Source organism: Prionailurus viverrinus, chromosome F1 (assembly GCF_022837055.1).
Source record: "Prionailurus viverrinus isolate Anna chromosome F1, UM_Priviv_1.0, whole genome shotgun sequence".
Taxonomy (NCBI): domain Eukaryota; kingdom Metazoa; phylum Chordata; class Mammalia; order Carnivora; family Felidae; genus Prionailurus; species Prionailurus viverrinus.
In genome coordinates, this window is record NC_062577.1 from 59,892,083 (window position 1) to 59,915,567 (window position 23,485).

The 23,485-nt window shown below is 44.3% G+C and overlaps 1 protein-coding gene across 1 annotated transcript in view; it reads left to right on the forward strand.

Annotated features, from left to right (window-relative positions):
• Positions 1 to 10,366, forward strand: part of RGS5 (regulator of G protein signaling 5) — a 51,164-nt gene extending 40,798 nt beyond the window's left edge. The window contains exons 4-5 of the mRNA XM_047840929.1: positions 2,127 to 2,293; positions 4,982 to 10,366. Coding sequence (XP_047696885.1) covers positions 2,127 to 2,293; positions 4,982 to 5,143 — 329 coding nt within the window. The 3' untranslated portion in view covers positions 5,144 to 10,366. The remainder of the gene's footprint in view (positions 1 to 2,126; positions 2,294 to 4,981) is intronic.
• Positions 10,367 to 23,485: the final 13,119 nt, after the last annotated feature.

Sequence of the window (23,485 nt, forward strand, 5' to 3'; positions counted from 1 at the left end):
AGATATGTGTTACCAAATGGTTTTACAGTAACTCTCCTAGCGAGGTTTCCAGAGCAAATTGTTCATCATGCTTACCATTGCTCCCAGCTTATTTTTAGATGTCGATCAATAAAAAAAGAAAAAGTCTGGGGCACCTGGGTGGCTCAGTCGCTTAAGCATCCAACTCTTGGTTTTGGCTCATGTCATGATCTCCCGGTTTGGGAGTTCGAGCCTCGTGTCGGGCTCCGCGCTGACAGTGTGGAGCCTGCTTGGGCTTCTCTTTCCCCCTCTCTCTTTTCCCCTCCCTTGCTCATGTTCTCTTTTTCTCTCTCTGTGTCTCAGAATAAGTAAATAAATTACAAAAAAAATCTTAGGTGAAATATAAAAAGAGGGGACTAAAATGCAAAGTGTTTTTGTTTGCACCCAGAAATTGCTGAGGACTCTAATCCAAGTTACTTATCACCTAACCATTCTGTTTCTTTAGAATTGAATGTGGCTGCAGGGGATGGTAAGGGGCGTGCAGACAATAAAAATGTATTGAAGGTAAATTGAAAAAAAAAAAAGACAACTATGTATCCTGGTTCAATCGGCACCCGTGCTGGGTGCGTGTTCTATGAAATCAGTGAATTCCCGAATATCACCCCCTATGGAGGGTAGGGAGGAAAAAGAAACACAGCATCAGGCCTAAGAGCTTCTCATATACACATTTGTAACAGATGAATGTATACATATATATTACATGGATGGATACCTATTTTGAAACAAGCTGGAGTCCACATGAGCAACAGCACACCGAAAACACAGTAGTTGTAATTATATTAAAGCTAACGTGTTTTAAAAAACTGACGTATTGGGGCACCTCGGTGGCTCAGGAGGTTGAGCGTTGACTCTTGATTTCGGCTCAGATCACGATCCTCAGGGTCATGGGATCGAGCCCTGCATCGGGCTCTGCACTGAGTGTGGAATCTGCTTAGGATTCTCTCTCTCTTTTTCCCTCTGCCCCCACCCCTCTCAAAAATAAATACAATGAAAAAAAAAAAAACCACTGACATATGTATGATTGACAGGTATAGTAACTCCTCGGCGCGTGGTAACTTCATTCAGTCCCTTCCTGTCTTCAGGTCTCAAACAGAGCGTCCCTTTCTCATGGGGCTTTCCGCCACCTTAAAATAAAGTTAAGTCCCTCCTGTTACTCCGTTACTATCTTTCATATGGTTTTTCCTTTTTTGTGTGTCAATGTTTCTTGTGTTTCTTCACTTTCTTCCTACTTCCCCCAGAATCTGGAAGCTCCATTAGGGCAGGAACCTTGACAGCTTTACTTACCGTTGTGACTTATCGTACTGCCTGGAGTCTAATAACAGCCCCCAAATCATCGGTAGAATAAAAAAAAAAAAATTGTCACGCACACGATAATCAACGTCAGTATTACAGTGCCAAATCAGGTTCCAAATATATCTTTTTCTTTTCGGTGATTGAAGAGTATCCAGAGTGGCGTTAGTGTTCCTAATATTCCTAGATGGTCTTACAGGTAAACCTTTGTCACCAAATGCAGGTTCCTGGATTTGAATCCTACCTCTGCCACCGACCAGCTGGTTACCTAAGAGCAAGTTACTTGATCTCTCTTTTATTTTTTTTCATTTTTTAAATGTTTATTTATTCTTGTGTGGGTGGATGGGAGACGGGCAGAGAGAGAGGCAGACACAGACTCCGAAGCAGGCTCCAGGCTCTGAGCCGTCAGCACGGAGCCCGACCAGGGGCTCGAACTCACGAGCGTGTGACCACGACCCGAGCCGAAGTCGGACGCTCAACCGACTGAGCCACCCAGGCGCCCCTTGATCTCTCTCATGTCATTTTGTAAAAATAGGACACGAATAGCACCTGCCTCATGGTTCATAAGGGGAATAAATGAGAGTTAATACGTGTAAGGTTCTTACATGAGTGACAGAAATATGTAGTAAATAAATCCAGGCGATACAACAGGATACAGTGTTGGTAAGCAAGCGGGCAGATTTATAATTTATAGTTTCCAATTTTATAGTTTACAAATTTATAATTTACAATCTATTTTGGATAAACTTCTAAAAAATGTATGGATAATATGAAGGACGCATGTATTTATCCATCCAACCAAACTTTCCCCTGGCTAGATGGGCTTGCCAGCTTCAAAAGTTTCCTGAAGTCTGAATTCAGTGAGGAAAACCTCGAGTTCTGGCTGGCCTGTGAGGACTACAAGAAGATCAAGTCCCCTGCCAAGATGGCCGAGAAGGCGAAGAAAATTTATGAAGAATTCATCCAAACGGAGGCTCCTAAAGAGGTAGGTCTTGATGGGTGAGTGAGGGTGGTCACCGTGGGCTGAGCTGCACGTCAGGGAGGATGGGAACCCTGCCCCGGGCTCATGGGCGGTGGTCAGCAAACATTTGCGAGGCGAATGGATGTGGACATTCCAATCCCAGGCTTTCTTCCACGTGTGACTTTGGACGGGTTCTCCCATCCTCGGTACCCTTCGCCGTAAACATCTCACGTACGTGTATGTGTGTGTGTACCTAGAGCATGCTTCAATGTTTATTTATTTGGCGGGGGGGGGGGGGCGGGCGAGGGGCAGAGAGAAAGGGAGAGAGAGAGAATCCCAAGCAGGCTCCGTGCTGTCAGCGCAGAGCCCGACTCGGGGCTCCATCCCACGAACTGTGAGATCAGGACGTGAGCCAAAACCAAGAGTCGGACGCTTAGCCGACTGAGCCACCCAGGCGCCCCTGGCACTAAGATTTTAAAAAGAGAAATGGCCATGCATAGTTGAATGCGTGGATGATGTGGACATTGCCGATCGTCAGGCGATCATACCTGGTTACTGTGATAGTATTTTCCTGGCTCAGCAAACATGTGAACGTGTATGGGAACGATTCATTAGAGGGGGCCTGCGCACATAAAAGTAATAAAACCAGTAGAAGCTGCACGCCGCTGGATACAATGTGTTAGAGAGAAGTAAAGGCATCCCTTCTTTTAAACATTAAGACTAGGAGAGTGTTTTATACTTTTTTGAAATTCAACCATTCTGTGTAGGGTTGCCTACCTAGCTCAGTATATATTCACGGTGAGAGAGGAAGAAGCATTGCTTTAGTGTGGCAAGAAGAATAAAACGAGGGGCATCTGGGTGTCCCAGTCAGTTAAGCCTCTGACTTCGGCTCAGGTCATGATCTCGCAGTTTGGGAGTTCGAGCCCTGGTGTTAGTTAGGCTCTGTGCTGACAGCTCAGAGCCTGGAGCCTGCTGCGGGTTCTGTGTCTCCCTCTCTCTTTGCCACTCCCCTGCTCATTCTCTCTCTCTCTGAATACAAATAAACACGAAAAACAGAAAACATCGGACTCTCAATTTTGACTCCGGTCATGATCTCACAGTTCGTGGGTTCGAGCTCCGCATCGGGCTCTATGCTCACAGTGTAGAGCCTGCTTGGGATTCTCTCTCTCTCTCTCTCTCTCTGCCCCTCTCCTGATCGCACTCTCTCTCTCAAAATAAGTAAACAGTTTTTTTTTTTTAATTAAAAAAAAGAAGAAGAAAAGACTGGGAACAGAGAGGTATACGTTACAGCGTCGCCTCCATCCTGTCCCTCCTGAGCGTTAGCGGGCATGTAACTTGACCTCACCGGGCTGGGGTCCCCACATGCAGAGTCAGGCCCTGGACCTCAGCTCTGAGGCTGTGCTGCATCGTTTCCTCCTGCAGAAAGCACTCCGGCCCCTCTCACCATGGAAAATCTTACCACAGTCTCAACTCCTTTTATCTTGGAGCTTGGAGCCCAGCTCACGCCCACTGTCCGGCCCATCCTGGCCTGGCACTCTCCGCCAGGCTTTTGTCCCTGACTCTGCCTGCAGCCACACCCACATCCTCTGAGCGCAGAGAGCTTTTCCAGTGTCGAGGACCTCTAGCAGCCCAGGAGCGATCTAGGACATTTTGCGACCTTCCAATTCAGAACCACTGGCCAATTTGGGTTTTGTTTCTTTCTCTTTTACAGCCAGATAGCTTAAGGGTCCTTAAAGCCCACGAGATGATGAGCAGCGAATCCTCCCAAGTCACACTCAGGCAGGCCCGTGCAGGGCTGTGCCCTGCACAATCCGGGGGACCATCCATCTGGCCCCTAATACGAACGGTGTCCCCCCGGGGACTTGGGCGATGTGTCGCTAACTGCACGCAGGACATCAAGCCGCAACGCCTTCCAAGGCTGCAGTCTATTAGTGAAGGGCGACACTGCCTGGCTTTTTAATCTTCTCTCTCCCACTCGTGACCTGGAGCGAATCCCTCGCATTCTGCCCCTCGGTTGCAAGATGGACATGTGGGCGTCCCGCTCAGAGTGGTGAGGTTCAACGGGAGCCTCAACCCAGAGCCCGTAAAACTAACGTTCCCGGCAAAGAGGCTGTGTAGACGAAGCGCCCGATGAACACTAGCCGCTATTCTTATCATTTGTCTGTCAAAAACACTGTTGCCTGGTTTGTTCCGGGAAAGACCCCATTTCCTCGCTCTTCCAGATCCGTAAAAAAAGCTTCTGGATCGGGTCAGAATTCCCTTCTCCTCTTCTCTGTCTCCATCAGGCGTGAAAGCACACGCGGCCGAAGGAAGGTTGAGGGATGAGGCGTCAGGACACGCGGATTCAAACTCTGAGTCTCTGACTCATATGCACGCCTTAGCTCGGTGCCCTGGAGAAAACCACTTAAGCTTTGCCTACACATGTTCTTGGGGTTCTTGTGAGGATTAAAAGCCGTAAGCACGGTAGCTGCCGGTGGAATTCCGACACGTGCGTTATTTGGATCTTAAGCCGACTCGTGCGTTTTTTAGAGTATCTCTTGCTTCACCCCACTGCCTATACAACAGAAATGACATTTCTTCTCACTTCTTAGGAGCCTCTTCCCCTCATGACTTTATTGGTGACCAGTTCCTGTCCCTCCCCACCCCCCCCCCCACCCCCCCATCAAATCCTGCCACCTGGGCTGACTCGTGACCCTGTTTCCTGGCCCGCAGGTGAATATCGATCACTTCACAAAGGACATCACAACGAAGAACCTGGTGGAACCGTCCCCGAGCAGCTTCGATGTGGCCCAGAAAAGAATCTATGCCCTGATGGAAAAGGATTCACTGCCTCGCTTTGTGCGCTCGGAGTTTTATCAGGAATTAATCAAGTAGTAATTTAGTCGGGCTGTGTGGATCATCCAGTGAGTTATTTCCTCTGTAATAACCCTGCATTTTCCAGCAATCTAATCTACATTAGCTTCCCATAGCTGCTTCGTTCGAAGATACCCAAACAGGGGAAAATCCCGGGTGGTGTTGTTGACTCTTTTTGTGCACATTATTTTGGATGTTTATCTAGTGTCTGAATGCCTTCCTCTCCCATTTTCTTCTTCCTGCCCCATTCTTAAGGATGTTGTTGTCAACGCTAATCACAGTCACAGGAAAATTCTGCTTATGGCAAGGAAACATAAGAAAAGAATATGATACCGTAGAATGTGGGTCCATTTGGTTTAGGTAATGGATCTCTATCCACCCAGATTGGTACGAAAAAGAATGTGGATGTGGAAAGACCGATTTCAAATGAGATCCATTGATCTCATTTGTTGTTTTCATTCTGACCCAGGGGGAATTATCCCTCCATTTCTGACCTTGGTTACTAAAAGGTGGTAAGAATTTTATGAGGCAGCCATTATTTGATTTCTAAGCAAATACATTATTTAAAATATCAATCTTCCCTTTAGAGCCTCTTTGCATTGGCTGGAGATCACTAGCCAGAGATATAACCATAAATATGTTATGTTTATACAAAGTCAAGCTGAACACAATCCATATGGGTTCTTTCCTTATACCTCTCTCATACCCCCCACCAAGTTACCAAATCTTGTATTAAATCAACAACCTGACAATGGAGTATTTAATAAATGTATATATATATGCATCTAAGTACGTAGGCCCAAAGTTTCCATTTTCAAATTATTTTAAGTCCCCGTGAGTATGAAATTCCAAACTTTGCAACTCCACTCACGTAAAATACAACAGATGCCGTCCAGCGCGATTTCTCTTACCGCCACATCAGGAGAGCTATCCACTAAAATGGGAAAACTTTGTCAGGCCTACAAATGGCTAATTACCCTATGATGCCATCTGTTTATTTAGGGAATGGCGATTATCTTCAAAAGAACAAATTATCTTTAGAAAAATTAATTCGACTGCGGAGGCTTTCTGAGATAGCATTCCGAAGGACCCCACGTTTTGCGAAACAATGTGATTTTTTACCAACTCCATCTCTCCCTGCCCTGTTTTGCTGCCCATGTTAGTGGGTTGTACTCGTCTTCAAAGTGCACATGTATATCCTAACGTGACTTGCACACAGCTGATCGATAGGCCGTGGTATTTTTTAGTAGTTTTAAACTTTTAATTCCGTCTTTCATTATTATAAGTCTCGCTAGATTTTTTTCTTATCTCTAGTAGATTTAAGTAATGATTTACATAATTTAGTAATAAGGAGAATCAAGCTAAACTATATTTGAAGCTAACCAGGAAGAAGATATTGAGTTAATTTGAAAAGAACTTGTTAAGGATTAATAAAATTCTGAAGTGTTTAAGGAGAAGATTACATTTAGTCTTGTATTTACTCCTTTTATTTCCCTTTCTCTTCCACACACTCCTAGTTTTCCATGTTTGTAGCCTGTTTATTCAATTACTTCCTGAGAATATCGTTACCATATCCTTCAGGCGAACACTGGCTGTTTTTGTTGGCTTTTCTCTAATTTTGCTATTTCAAAGGATACCATGCACTTCTGAATACTTGCTATTTATCTCACATTCTGAAAGTGGGCTGGACTAAGTGGGTCCACTGTCAACAGTTGCCAGTGTAGTAAGAGTCCACTTATAGGTGTAGACATTGCTCACTGCAGAGAAGCTTGTCATAAGCAGTCGACAGCTCTCACCGTGAGCATGGAGACATCCTCGCCGTGTGCGTTTGTGTAGAAGTGACAGGCGACTCAGATCAAAAATTCCTGGTACTGCCTTCCTCCGCATCCGGCTACACTGTCCAGATTAGCATCAAATCTCCAGCCCTTGAGTTTCTCATGCAGCTAGAAAGGGTAAGAACACAAGGATCTAGGGGAGTTACTGTCCTTGAATGCCAAAACATTTTTCAGAAAAATGTTCGTTGAATTAAAAATTCAAAATTTTTGATTCGCATTATTTGAAAGAGCCAAATGGTTGCCAACACTCAGAGAATCTACTAGATGTTCCAGAGCTCACCCAGATGGTTGCTGTTGCACAGACCCAGATCAACTGGATTCACAAACTGCACGCCCTCTGGCGGTGGGGAGGACTTGTCTGTGGACGGTAAAAGGGAGGCCTTCACCCTTCCATAGGCTGAACTCAGGAGGCAGAGGGCAGGAAAAGCACCATGAGGGCAGGGCTGTGAAGGGAAATAAAAATGAATGCTTCCCAGCCAAACAACGACCTGTAATAGAGACATCTGTATATACTATTTTAAATTTAAAGTAGTATACACACACAATAGAAACTATTCTAACCTATGAAATGAAAAAATTGAAAGGAAAGCAAGTATCACAGCCCCAAATGAGAAAAGCAAACATATCAAAATTGCCCTAAAAAAGTTCTTTGAAATCTTTGAAAAGGGTTTTTAAACTTAGACAAAAGAAAATTTAAAAAAAACCCACAGTGTTACTGGAAGTTTCCATGGTAACACAAAGAAAATAACATTCGTTTAATTCTGGGAACTTAGAAAAACTGGGATGATCCTTCCAGGAAAATAAAAACCTGTGTAATGTCTGTGTCTCACTGCCTCCCCCTCCTCCCCCCTCCTCCCCACTTTTTCTTGAGTAAATTGCTGGGAAAGCGTGAAACTTAATGCAGGAGTCCTGTGGTGCTTCGGTTCTCCCTCCCTTGTGAAAATGTAGCTACAGTTGTAAGTGATCTGGGATGTACAGAGGTAGCGGAATCAAATTGTGGTCAATGCGAAGAGGGAGCTACGCCTCTCCTTCTTGAAGGAAACCTAAGACGAGGCCAGGGAATAGCCCGCAACCTAACTTTCTCTGCCTGGGTTTGATACAGTTTGGGCTTGGTGTCAGATTACGGTCCCAACTGGACCAGAAAAAAGACATAGACTGTTGATTCTAGAGGAAATTAGGAGGCTGTGTTTATCTACCAAAGCAGTACTTGTTCACGCAAGCGACCCCCTACACACACACACACACACACACACACCCTTGCCTTCTCCTGGCTAGACCTTCTGAAATGCAGAACTGAGACATTTCAATCACTGTGCTTTCACATCAATAGCATCAATTGTATGGAAATGTTCTGTGCCTCACCCCCCACACCCAGGGAGGGTGGGGGAGGGAGGGACTCCAGTTCTGTAGCGAATGAGCTCTCTGCTCTCCTCTCCGTAGATTTCAGTGTTTTGTGCCTAATGAGAAAAAATTGGTGAAAGGAACTGTTTTTATTTTTATCCTCTACAAATATGTAGCTTTGCTTGGTTGCCGTGTGCTCTCTCTCTACTCCCTTTGGGTAGGATGGCGTTACCAACTGCCTCCCAAAGAATAACAAGTGTTTGGAATGTTTGGAAGTTTCCATAAAACCTTCAGCATCAGCAGATCAACCGATCCACCAACAATAATTCTCTGCCAGGGCTTTGTCATCTGTCCCATCACAGATTAGATAATAAAAAGTGTTTAAAGGGAAATTCTCTATTTCAGGGAAAAGGTTTTTTTTAATCCCTGAAATCATTCCCTCCAGCAATCCAAACATTTCCTGTTTCCTGGGAATTTAGCAAGTCTGGGAGATAAAGGCCCAGGAGAAGAAAAGGGAGAGAGGACAGAGGGTTAGCGATAAGTGCCCAGGCCTATAAAGTTAATCCATTTCCTAGGAAACATTTAAGAATAGCTCCTCTTGACCAAAACCAAACCATTTCTTTCTGTCATCAACACGATTGCGGAAAGGCATTTCTTGACTCACAGTGCAGCTCAATGAGAAACTTCCTCTTAAAATCCTAGGGAGTCTCACGGGGCGCCTGGGTGGCTCAGTCTGTTGAGTTTCCGACTCGGACTCAGGTCATGATCTCATGGTTTGTGGGTTTGAGCCCCGCATCGGATTCTGCGTCTCCCTCTCTCTCTCTGCCCCTCCCCAGCTCATACTCGCGTGCTCTCTCTCTCTCTCTTTCTCAAAAATAAATAAATATTAAAAGAAATTTTAAAACAATAAAATCAAATCCGAGGCAGTCTTGATTAGAGGGAAGAATCAATATGGTGGATCTGCTGTCCCCACTTGGCTCACCCGCGCCAGGGAGCAGAGAGTGGAGAACTGGGTTTCTAACATCCAAACGTCTAAACCCAAGAGCCAGGCAACTCTATGTAGGTTCCAGACGTGAGGTCTTCACTACAGCCCGACTGGATCGTCATTACACTTCTCTGGTTGTCTGGTCTCCTCATTCTATGAGACAAGTATGTACCTAACGGTTTTCTTGGAGGAGGCCAAACTGCTGCTTGTGTCAAACATACTTTCATGCAAATGGGGCGTCTGGTAGACCAGAGTAATCGATACCCAAACAAAGGCTTTCCCCAGCCTCAATGAGCCATCCTGGAACTGAAAAGATTCTTCCAACTGAGGGGACATTTGCAGCTTTGAATGGAGACTCAGAGCAGAGAGTGAAGGGGGGAAAAATCTTTGGAATATTATCCTCACCTCACAGCTGAATAACAATAATAATCTTCTTATCTGATTTTTCTAGTAGAGAAGATACGCATCAAACTTTTTCATATCCGGTTTAAGAAGCCTCTTGCAAGGTACTAGTTGTCTCCTGAGGTATTTTCCCTCCCCACCTCACACCTATACCTTCCCTTCTTCTCTTCCTCCGTAAGAGGAAACATTTAAAATAGGTGAGTGTAACCACAATCGTGTAATAACCGATACGTTAAAAGCATTTAATTTCCTGTCTAAGGAAATGTGTGAGCAAAGGGATATGCTGAGAAATTTTCCAATGGAGGGAAATTATCTGGATCATTTTTTGCCAAAAGTTTTATATATATATATATATATATATACATATATATATATATGTATATATATATGTATATATATAATATAGTATCAGGGCATGGGAGAACTGAATTTTTAAAAACTGCTGGAGCTTACAACTCGTCTCCAGGAGAGACCGAGAGGAGGAGAAATGAAAGGCTGGAAATGCATCTGTCAGCATTTATCCCATAGGTTTTTCATGTAGAAACGGTTGTGTTTATATTCTGATTTTGTATGCAATATGTTGTGTACTATGCGACTCACACTTCTTGATAAATAAAGCACCCAATATGTGTCTGTAACCATGATCACCTACATTTTATTAAACACATATCTGTATCACAACCTCCTGTGAGTCCTTCTTGACTCCTGCGTACGTTTGCTGTGAGCCTGCCCCTTAAGATAGGCTTCTTTGTTCACTATCCTCCTGACACCAGGTGAGTACAGCTTCCATTGGGATGATCCTTATCCAAACAAGCATCGATTCTAATATAGCCTGCCAGCAAAACTCAGAAAGGGAGATACAAAGTGACCCAGCCTCATGCACTCCGTTGACCACTTTCCCTTGCATTCGAATGACAACTTCTTGACCTTGCTGTTCACTGTTAGAACAAAGCCCATGATACCGTTTGGATCCTGCAGTTTGGGGTGAGTAACATCATTCTTTTCTCCCCTTGCACTCGTGAAAGAGCTGAGATCCCAGTGCCTTTGCAAGCAGCTCAATTCTATGACCTTAGACTTGGTGTTCGGATGGTGTAGGTAATGGGCTGAAATTAATCAACTAGAGGGGTGGGGACTGGGGAATGGGGAAAGTTTGCGTACAGAAAGAAGCATAAACGGGAGAAGATTTGCAGGGAGAGACAATGATGAGAGTCCGTGTGTGTGGGAATGAGAGCGATTGGGAGAGAAACTGAAGAGAATGTCTGCCCTGGTCTCTGACAGTTTCCTCGGTCTCCTTCCAAGTCCCCACGAAGCCTAACTCCATTTACTGTAGATGCAATGGCCCCGAGTCATTTCATTACCACCTAATCTCCTCTTTAATTATCTGGGATGCGTTTCTGGGAGTTTCCATCAAGAAGTATTACTAGAGGAAAGACCGTTGATACGTTTTTTCCCCCGTGGAGAAGAAGTGATGTTCTCAAGATCACTACGAATTAGTGGCAGAACAGGCTGACTGCCTCTCAGGCTCCTGTTTGTTTTACTAGACCAAAGGAACCACGTGCGATCCCTCACAGCATTAGGTTACTAGTTCTTACTTGAGTAGAACAGACTATACCAATACTGCCCAAGTGCGAGTCCATGCTCTTATCCGTCAGTGAGATAAGCCAAGTTCTCCAAGCTATATGAGCTCTCAAGCACATTTTGCTACTTTTGCATTTTTAAATCAGTAATATCTTGAAAACCATTTTGCTCATAAACCACTTTCCAAATCTTACCTTACACCTTCTCAGATAGCTTCCCAATGCCTCCGTGCACTTTTCATTTGAATGAGTCTCATCGAGTGAATTCCTGGTCCAATTTCCAGGCTTTTCCATTTTGTGGTCAAGTCCCACCCTCTCAATGTTATAACTTGTTAAAAACTGTGGATGAAAATGTTATTAGAAAGCAAAGCTTATGAGGAGGCCGCCATTGCTTAATCTTTGGTAGCCAGGGCCCATTGATGTTCCCTTATTTCTTATAAGTGAATATTTATTTTGACCGCTTTTCATTTAGCAGCTAAAGCCATCACTTTTATATCTACTTGCGTTTCTCCAACAATTCTGCTGAGAATGAGCAGAGAGTGATGAAGGAAGAATCCAGATTCAGGAAATGTCAGCCTTGGAATAGACATTACAAATGTCGTCTTATGTTCAGGATGAGAGCGTAGTCTTCCCCACTCTGCAAAGTTCTTCTTCAGCTAAGATGCCAGCAGCTGGGAGACAACCCTTGAGAGCAAAGGGGGCGTTCACTTGCCTAAGGAAGTCGGATTGCCCTGGGTGATGAGTCCAGTCCAGCTGTCACACACGAAAAACTGCCCTGCCATCCTAAGGAATTGTGCTTCCCAATCTTCATTTTAAAGATGAGGAAATTGAGGCCCATGGAGGTGAAATGATTTTCCCGAAGTTACACATCTGGATAAATAGCATGCATCTTACGGATGCGCTGATTCCCAGTCTGGGGTATTTTTCCTATGGAGTGAAATTCATGGTATGCCTCCTTCACGTATCTATAAGAGTGAGTGTTCTTAAAGTTGAAATCAAAGAACTGTAAGAAACTAGTGAAATGCGAAGGTAGGGCTGGCCCAGAAAAGCTGTGCTTTTCAAAAGTATCCAGCTTTCCTCTATCTCTATAATAATTTTCTCAATCAAATGTCCTTTTGGGTTAACAAAGTTCTCATCAAAAGGCAAAATGCCCTCTTAGAAAGTTACCAGCTATTCAATGCTAATGTGAATGAATCCAATGGGGTGAGACACATTACTAATTTCTCAAAACCTTCCTGAACACAGCCAGAGGGAAAGAGTGTTTTGATTGAGGGAGGAGATCTATCTTTTATAATCTTATTTTTTGAAATCTGCCCAACCCTCCATGTTCTACATGGCCCCATTCCCTGACAGCTCGAGGTAATAAGCCAAGATTTACGAACGCAAAACAGTCTTTTATCCAAATATTCTAGCAGCTATTATGTATTGTTTTACTCTTTACCTGGATTTGAAGAACTGGCAAGGTCATCATGCTATAGATCTCAACTACCATTTTGCGTTTATTCCATTTTGTTGAGCTTTGTCCATCCTGTGAGTGATCTCCCTTAAATGCGAATTCTCCCACGAGGAATAACACACCAAATCTTTAACAGCTTTAACAGCAAGGGAGAACACAGCTTATCTGATCACGTCACTCCTCTTAGGATTTATCTGGTCGTGTCATTTCTCTGTTTAAAACCTTTCAATGGCCTTTCATGCTCTTCGGCCTCCCAGAATGCCTGGCCCAAGAGTAGAGCTTGTACAGACTTATGTGCACCCTTCACCATCCATTGATTTACATCTCATATTTCTATGTATTATTTCAATACTTGAGTCTTGAAAGGCAAAGTACAAATTTCACTTAAAGCATCCCTCGATGTCTATCAGCTTGTCATTTCCAATATTCTACATTAAAAAATTTAAGTCAGTTAAGCGTCCGACTCTTGATTTCAGCTCAGGTCCTAATCTCACGGTTTTGTGGGATTGAGCCCCACGTTGGGTTCCGCGCTGACAACGTAGAGCCAGCTTGGGATTCTCTCTCTCCCTCTCTTTCTGCCCCTCCCCAGCTCATGCGTGCTCCCCATCCCTCTCAAATTAAATAAATACACTTAAAAAAAATAACTAATTAATTAAATGACAGATAATAACATAACCACTACTCTTATATGGGATGCCCTCAAAAATTACTCTTAATCTTAGAAGTTTCTTTGAACTCTAAGATTTTGACTGCCGCTGCCCTAGAGGCTGGCATCCTAGATCCTCAGCCTAATACATAAAGGTCTCTGAACCAGCCTTTCACACCATCTTGCAGAACTCCAAGAGCACCGTGCCGTCTCATGCTCTAGACCTCAGCGAGGCAATCCCTCTTACAATATCCGCTCTATCTCACCTAGCTAACACCTACGCATTTAAGAATTAGAGCACAGACATCATCTTCCCCAGGGAGGCTTTCTTCATACCCATCAGATCCCACTTAACTAAAGGGGGTGACATCCCTCTGATCTGGCATGCTTCCACTAAAGACGCGTCCCTACCAATTGGATAAGATGATTGTGTGGAAGACTTAGGGACTTCTCTTCTTTGAAGAGTGTTGCAAAAGCAAAAAGTTCTGTTACTGTAACTTCTGAAAAAGTCTGGACGTGAAAACTTCCAGACACCCCTCTTCTCCCAAGTTCCTAGGGTAGGCCCAGGGTTAGGGTGAGTTAACTGGAGATTTAAATTCTTGTGGCAGGAAACAATCTCCCTCCCACATCCCAAAACTTTTGCTGTCCAATGTGATAAATGCCAAGTCGGAAAGGGGGGCAGACTGGCACCATGGCAGACAGGAGGCTGGTGGGACCTCACCTACCTCAGACCCCTCCAGGCAGGTGGCCACCTACCCTACCTTCGTCAAGGTAGCCATCCACTGAACTTCTTTGCTCTGTGGCTTTCTTCCTTTTCTGTACAAGGAGGTCACGCACCTCTCACGTTCTTTATCCCGGCACATCTCCATCCTGCTAACCATTAAAAAAATGGTGAAAAAAAAGAGTTATTCTTGATTATTTTATGGCAGATAGCTCTTGTGACTTTCCATCCTAATACCATTTACTATAATTTCTGCCTCACCTTCGGAGATAGGAAGGTACTGGGGTCTAATCTTACCCCTTTGAAACTGCACTTTATTCCTGTAAAAAGGTTTAACGGCACTTGGGGATTGTATGTCTCTTATCTTGACAAATCTTCCCAGCTCTGTCCTTCTAGAATTACTAAGAATAGATAAAAGAAGAAAAAGAGGGTATATTTTTAGCTTGTGCGAGGGGCCTTCTATTTTATTTATCAGCTATCTATAAAGTGTCTGCATCATGACGATAAAGGCATTTGAAATCCAAATGAAAGCATTTATTCAGATCTTAGCTCCTCAACAGGAAACAGGGTTATAAGAGATTCCAAAGATACAGATGGCATATTTTGGTAAAAACTAAATCAATGTCCCTTTGAACTGTAAGTGCAGACTTCAGAAAATCATGTGTAGATAATATTAGGCTTTAGAGCTGGGGGGAGAAAATGGCTTTTCTAGTTACAATCATCATTTCTCTCCAGTCGGTTCAGTACGTGTGGCTTAGAGTCACAAAATTTGAGCTGTAGGCTTTTGTTTCTTCCTCTAGTCCATCTTGAGCAGCGTGAATAATTCCCGGAGCCTCTGTGCGCTCACCTACAAAACTGGGGCTACCTAGATTTTCCAACGGAGACTCAATGAGGAGTGAATGAAGTCATATGTATGAAATGACTTTGTAACCTGTAAAATAAAATCTCAGATCCTCATTCAGGTCAATTTGTTTCCCGTTATATCTTGCTGATGTGAATCATCAGGAGCATGATCAGAGAAAGTAGGCATTTCCTTCCGTATCACCAAGAGAGACAGCGAGATGACAGGATGTCCTCATTTCTACCCCCTGCCCTTTCCCCAGCCAGTTTCGAAGTGTGATACGGAGAAAGTCTTGGGCCCCTTTTCATTCCTTGATGTCCTTATGTCCTGAGAGTCTAGACTATAGCCAAGTGACACAGAATCAGGTTCAGTTAACTGGTCTACCAAATATCTACTTGAGCTCTTCTGGTTTCTTTAGTACCACAGTCTTCTCGATGACCTAATACTAACTCATGTTTGTAGAGCTTTTTCTTACCTTATTTCACCTGATTGTTCTCATAACTCCATGAGGTGGTCCAAGTAGGTAGGATGAAAACATTCACTTCACATATGGTAAGTCTGAGCCTCATGAGATATAAAGGACGTGTCAAGGTCACACAGTTAACATCAGCAGAGCTGAGCCTAGGATATGGGTCTTCTGGCTTTGGTCCCTGGAGGTCCTTTTTTTAATTCCAGACTGCAGTATGCTGTTAACAAACTCGGCACTGAAGCATCTTGTCAGGTTTGGTCAAAGAGCAAATGACCTTGAATAATGCCTGTGGGCTCTTTATTGAAGATTCATGGAGGAATGTGTATCTATGTGCAGGGAAATGTGATCTTTCTTTTAAAATTCGTTTCTTCATTAACACTAATAAAGTCACAGCTTATCTGAGAAGATGAGAAGGATGCAGGGTTTTCCTTCAGTCTGTGGTCTGGCCTATTTACAAAGCCTCTGACTGGTTTCTTTGTTGAAAAAGGTGTTTGGCCACGGCCAGCTGGGTCCTCTGTGGCCTTTCCCCCAACCTGGGATTCTTGACTGGTATCTGAGGTTGTATACTTTCGTGTCCACAGGGAAAGCCTGATGCTGGCTCGTCCTGCGTGTGGTTCGGTTGCTTTGGTGACTTCTCCCATCTGTAAGTTTCCTTTAAACTTTCGATTCGTTTCCACGTGTGTGATTACATTAGCTTCTCACTTCTGATCTCTTTCCCCTCAGAATCTTTGTACCTATTCTGTCTCTGGTGTCTCACTATCCTATTTTGGGATTAAATTATACCATTTATGCCTGGATTTATTCCTTAAATATTTTTTAAATTCTTCTTTGCTATCTTGTAACTCTTCTGCTACTTCTTTCTAATTTTTATAATATAGCTTCCTTCTTACTCCAAATATAATCTGTTTCTATTTTTGGCAGATACACACGTAATTTTCGTAATTTTATGATGCAAGAATTTCTTCCCCATTGGTTCTTTTTTAAGTTTATTTATTTTGAGAGAAAGAGAGAGCATATGAGTGAATGGGAGGGGCAGAGAGAGAGAGAGAGGGGGAGAGAGAGAGGGAGAGAGAGAGAATCCCAAGCGGACTCTGCACGGAGCCTGATGCAGGACTCGAACCCATGAAACTGTGAGATCATGACCTGAGCAGAAATCGGGAATCGGAGGCTTAACCGACTGAGCCAGGAGGTGCCCTGCTCCATTTGGTCTTATGAGGAACTAACACCCAGAGACATTCAGCGATGAGCTCAAGGCCACGCAGCCAGAAAGGGGCCAAGAGAGGATGCAAGGTGGCTACGGATTTGTGTCTTCCTTTTCCTTCCCTCCCTTGATTTTCTTTCTTCTCCCTTCAACTTCAGTTCAGATCGTCTTACCCCAAAGGAGGCCCGGATTTTCTCCTTCACGTCTTCAGAGGCATGGGGCACCACGCGCAGGGCACAGCCTCCGTGTCCCTTCCCCTGGCACATCCGGTTTGTGCTGTTAAGCCACACTGCTGTGGAATCCCAGCGAACCTGTCCGCCCCCAGTCCTCTCTTATCAACCACAGACCATCACCCCTGGGGCCCTGAAGAATATATATATATATATATATATATATATATATTACATTTATTTATTTTTGAGACAGAGACAGGGCATGAATGGGGGAGGGTCAGAGAGAGAGGGAGACACAGAATCCGAAGCAGGCCCCTGGCTCTGAGCTGTCAGCACAGAGCCCGATGCGGGGCTCGAAATCATAGACCGCGAGATCATGACCTGGGCTGAAGTCGGCCGCTTAACCGACTGAGCCACCCAGGGGCCCCAAGAATTCATATTTTTTTAAGCACAAGGAAGGAAGAATCTAGCAACCCGAGGTCACAGAGATCTTCTAAGACAGCTGCCATTCAAAATACCCTACTTGGTCTTTCCCCAAAGGTATATTCGTCAGACCACGTGTTCTGGTTTGGCGCTCAGAAAATAGATGTACTCCAACTAAGCTGTAATTCAGCCGACAGACCAGGTTTGTATAACCCTAGTAATGCGACAGCCGCTGTAGCAACATTGATTCCTAAGCATCAAAGTCCAAACAGCTGAATTTTCTAGATCCTGAAGGATCACCCGAACAAGTCACATAGTGTCTAAGAAATTTTCTCTTAGTAAGTGATGGTCTCGGGGCGCCTGGGTAGCTCAGGCGGTTAAGTGTCCGACTTAGGCTCAGGTCACGATCCTACGGTTTGTGAGTTTGAGCCCCGCATCGGGCTCACTGCTATCAGCGCAGAGCCCGCTTCAGACCCCCTGTCCCCTCCCCCCTGCCCTTCCCCCACTCACGCTCTCTCTCAAAAATAACTAAAACATTTAAGAATAAAAGAACATGATAGCCTAATAGGATAAATACAAAGATCCCGACCTGATCCTTCCGAACATCATTGCTTATGAAGCCTTCAGTTGCACTTCAGGCAAAGTCAGGGGCTTCCTGGTTCTCTGCACATTAACACTTTGTTCTGAACTTGATTGCAGCAGTCATGACAGCTGTTCAAGATACATGTATTTACTGAGTCCTCTGTGCCAGTCCTCTGCTGTTAGGAATATAAACATGAATTAAACCTAGTCCCTGGTCCCCAAAGGGTTTGGGATCTAGTTGGGGGATGCACTGCATAAACAGAATTCCAAAAGAAGGTGATGAGTGGCATGCTAGGCATCACAAATGTGGGCTCTAGAAGGAACCCGAGGGGCGCCTGGGTGGCTCAGTCGGTTGAGCGTCCGACTTCGGCTCAGGTCACCATCTGGCGGTTGACAAGTTCAAGCCCCACATCTGGCTCTGTGCCGACATCCCCGAGCCTGGAGCCTGTTTCAGATTCTGTGTCTCCCTCTCTCTCTGCACCTTCCCCGCTCACGCTCTGTCTCCCTCTCTCTCTCTCTTAAAAATAAATGTAAACATTAAAAAAAATTAACAGAAGGAATCCCAGCTCTGTGTGGTACAGCACAGTGGGAGAGAGTGGTCGTGTTCTGCTGCCACACTACCCTTTCATCTTCTCCCTGAAGGAGTTCATCGACCACGTGCCGCACCGTAGACAGCCACACCAGTCCTCCTCACTACCAAGCGCCACCCCTCCTCCGTGCCTGCAGAACCTTGCCTCATTCTGACCCGCGTGAGCCTCCGAGACTTAGCTGGAGGGTCATTCACGAACGGAGACGTTCTGACCACACTCCCTCCAAAATAAGATGCATTTCTTTTACTTCGTCCTTTCTCCCTAAAATAATAATAACGTCACAATAAACATAAGTAATAACGTGAAAATAATAATTCTTTGTACCAAAAGATACACGTTTTGGCACATACTCTCTGTCCATTACCACAATGACCCCAAGAAATAAACACGAGGTACTTGTTGAGAAAAGAGGGAGTTAGTGACTTGCCCAAGGTGGCGGTGTTTCTTGCGTCCATCTAGACTATGAACTCGTGTCTTGTTCAATTACGTAACCCAAGGATGTAGGGCAGGACAGTGCTGCTGCTAAATTGTATTCTCGAAAGATATTTGTGGAACGAATGAATGAACGAGTGAATGACAAAAGTGAAGCCCACTTGATCTCCACCGCAACTCAGTGAGGCAGGAAAAAGAGTCACAATTATCCCCATGTTACAGTTGAGGAAGCAGCCCAGGGACATTAAGTGATCTGCCCAGGTCCCACCAGCGGAAAGGAAGATACATGTCACACACATGTCACGATTCCAGGTCCAAGATGCATACACTTCCACGCCCCCTGCTCAAAGCGGCACCTCCTGGGATGCCCTTTCCCGAGCCTCCCCCACGTCCAGTGCAGAGTGGAGTTCTGCTGGGTCGTGTCAACGCTAAAAACCAAGCTGAGTTCTAGGACTTCGTGATTTGTGACCTCCTGCCCCCTGGAACACGGAGTTTTATGTTCATTAATCACAAACCTTCAGCGGTCACACACTGCTCGCAATTCTGGGTCTTCAGGAAACAGTCCTGGCTGAGAAGAATTCCCTTGGTACAGAGTAAATGGCATCAGATCAAAACACTTTTGCCCCACACCACCCCTCACCCCGTTCTGGCCACGAAGTCACAACTAAAGGAAGGTTTAAAAACTCTTGTACTACTTTCTGTGGGCTTTGAGAAGGTGATAATTGGCATCCCGCTCCTCCCAGACAACTGGCTCAAGGATTTGTATCATTGTCTACCAATTTTATGGCAAAATTTTCCCCAAGTTGCACTAGAAGTTCAAAGCCATGTCATTGGATAAGGCGAATCCTGTTAGACAAAAACTCCTATAGAGAATTAAAATGTTCCTGTAATTCGGGAATAAGGTTACATCAGTCATTCCCGGAAATTGGCACCTCAGATGGCAGATTGTGTTAGTTTTTGGTTTTTCACTATAACGAGATAAGATATATGGCACAGAACAGAGTTGGGGATTTTGTTGTTGTATTAGGGATTAGACATGGACGTAAAATGGAGGAGAACGAAATCAAGCTGATCCCACACACTTAAGCAGAAGTCCACAGGGAAAGACGGGAACCTGTGCCTCTGGTCCAGGTGGTGAGGGTGTCCCGTGGGAGCCAGGCCCTTTCGTCACAGGGTAAATACCAGCACCTGACTCAGCAAGTGGAGCGAGGCAGAGGGAGGATCCGGGGAGAAAACCGGGAAGACTGAAATAAAACAAAAGCATTTACAGTAAAACCTTGGCATGAATGTATAATTCATTCCAGAAACATGCTCATAATCTAAAGCACTTGTGCATCAAAGCAAATTTCCCCATAAGAAATAATGGAAACTCAGAGGATTTGTTCCACGACCCAAAAATAGTCACAAAAATGATTATAATAGTGTAATATAATACAAAATAATAACAAAAATACAAAATATAAAGAAAAACAAACTAGTAAACCTGCACTTACCTTTGAAAATCTTCATGGCTGGTGTGAGGGAGACGAGAGAGGAGGATTATTGTGTAGGACGACTTTCACTACCGCTAATGGAGTCACTGCTATCTATTGGCTCAGAGGAATCCTTTTCTGTGTGGGGGCCATTGTATACGCTCGCACGGGTGTTGACTACAGCACAGTATTAATAAACTCTTGTCATATTCTCTATCTAATGTAACTGGCAATCGGGCAGCAAAGGAAAGGGTGTATATCTGCAGGCAGCCCGACCTAGCAGGAAGCAAAGCATTCCTAAGCTTACTCTTGGATGGAAAAGCAAAGAACTGTCCATAGGTGCTCTGAAGTGACAAAAAATACACAAGTGCCAGTTGTGGGCACCTTCCAACGTTCTGAAAAGTCACTGATTTCTGCCAAACATCGCAGCCTGAGACGGAGCATCTGAGCATGGAGACGACCACCCACAACCCCGCAGCGAGAGAAAGAGAGAGAGAGAGAGACAGAGAGAGAGAGAACCATTGGCTCAGTTGTGATCATGTCACGTTCGGCATCATGTGCTACTTGCGTTGCAAGACATCATTAGTTTATCAAGTTATAATGTATCAGAGATGTTTGCTCCTCTTGTGGAACACTAGCAGAACAAGTTACTCACAAGCCAAGGTTTTACTCTATTTGGGATCTCAGAATTTGGGGAGCACAGATTTGGGGAGCAACCCAAATTGTGTCCTCCTCGGGAGCAAAAGCCAGGGGTTCTTAAAGACAAAGGGGGAACGCTTGCATATGTTGTTTGCAAAGAGTTTTGATTGGTGTTGGTGGCAGAAAACCAATCTTGGCTAAACGTAATTGATCCCCAGGGCTCGCACTAAGCAAAAGTCTGCCAGTCTAGCGAGTTGCAGATGCCCGTGTAGAGTCCTTGCAATATTTGCCATTTGACACAGTTCAAAAGTTCACGGTTCCATCAGGTGAGGACATGCACCTCCTTAATGGCCTCTCGGCTCCGTTTTAAAGCCTCTTGACATAAGCGACTCCATTTTATTTCACCTGTTACAGGGGTTGGCATAGCAATTTCAGGCCCACCTGCTGCCTCAGCCAAAGAGGGCGGCCGGCAGATAAGCGTCCATGTGTGTGAGCCACTGTGGCTGCTTCTCTGCTTCCACCCTTCCACACAGGATCTCTCTCGGAGCCCCCTCTACCCAGAAACACACAGGGAAGGGAGTTCTGAGAAACGTAGCTCACCCTGACCAAGGTGAGACATGGCAAAACCACCAGATTTCACCCCTGGTCAGCTTGGCTCCCATGCACATCTCCTTGAGTCGTATTTATTCTCCAGCGCCCGTGCTCATGTTGGGGTGGGGGGGTTACTTTTACATTATGCAGAACCATCTGTAAGTCGGGCTCAAGTTTTTTCTTCCTTCGTCAACTGGTCATTGGTAGAGCTCCAAGAGAAAAGCGATGTGGGCTAAGAGGGCAAGAAGATAATGCATTAGGAGAAGGGCCTTGAGCATTTGGGCTGCTTCCTCATGTTCCTTTTTTGTGCCTTCAGGGTCTGCTCGAGCGCTAGCTCATGTATCACTTCCATTTGGCGATGAAGTGCTGCTATCCACATCTAACTTTATGGGTTGGGGGGGGAGGGTCAGATAATTCCCAAGTCATGACGGGAAGCTTAGTTCACATGGTAATGTTGTGGCCAGGGCCAAGCATTCATTGTCTACTAAGGCCCTGCAGCAAACTAAAATGTTATGGGCAGATGATGGCATGACTGCATCCAAACCCAGACATCTTCTCTGCCATTCACTCCTAAGGGCCTGACAAATGCTCCGAACGGCATCTCTATCTACCGCTGACATTTCAAGTACCATCAAAGCTGCTGGGTCATATGGCCCAAGAGGAACCCAAGATAGCTAAGATAGTCACATGGTTGTAGTTGGCCTTTGTAACTACATTCGTCCACTCTCCGCTCCACATTTCCATTGCCCTCAACAAGCACTCCAGTTGGTTATGGGTCTCAGCCAGATGGGATGACTCTGAACCTTCATTCCTGGAATTCATAGCAACCTAGACTTATTACAGAACTGCCTTTTATTTTAGGCTCCATTCAAAACTGGTAGGTTTGGGGGTTACTCAGTGAACAGATTTATGTAACATGCCCAAATAAAGTATACGTGGCTTCAAAAATCCAAAGAATCTCACTAGCGAAACACTTTTTTCATAATAGCAGAAATGTTATAATTCTAGATTAGAATTAATCTAATTCAGGTGTGGTTTGAGTAGTGTGATTAATTAATTCTAATTAATCTAATTCAGGTGTGGTTTGAGGTAGGGAGTCAGGTTCATTATTTTCCCCATGAGAACTTCCAATCTTTCAAGCAACACTTGTTGAAAATTCTTTCCTTTTCCCACTGAATTCCTTTGATGACTTAGTAAAAAATCATTAACCACAGGACCATGCGTTTATTTCCGGATTCTAATTTGATCAATTTGCATATGTCACTAGGCTAATAATCCATTCTACTTTGATTAATGTAGTTTAAGAATAACTCCTGAAAGGGGTACCTGGGTGGCTCAGTCAGTTAAGCGTCCTACTTCGGCTCAGGTCATGATCTCACAGTTTGTGAGTTCGAGCCCGTATCGGGCTCTGTGCTCACAGTTCAGAGCCTGGAGCCTGCTTCGGATTCTGGGGCTCCCTCTCTCTCTGCCCCTCCCAGGCTCATGCTCTCTCTCTGTCTCAAAAATAAACATTAAAAAAATAATAATAATTTCTGAAAGCAGATAAAATAAGTCCTCTTACTTGTACTTATTGTTTGAATTTTGTTTGATTACTCTAGGGTTTTTGAATATCCATATAAATTTTAGGATAAATATGTAAATTTATATTTTATAAAAACTGTTGAGAATTTAATTGAGATTGTTTTGGATCCACAGATCCAACTGGAGAAAAATGACATCTTAAGAATAGTGATGCTTCCAATTGGTGAAAAAGGTACATTTCACTGATATTGATTTGCTTTACTTTTTCTCAGAAATATTTTGTAATTTTTAGTGTCAAGAATTAGTAGGCTTTTAGTTAAGTATTCCTAATATTTTTTATAATTTTAATTTCTGTAGTTTGATTTCTAGTACTTAGAAAGACAATTTTTATATTCATCTTGTATCCTGTGACTTGCATAGTTTTGTTTCTTTTTAATAGATTCCTTATGTGCACACAATGACATTG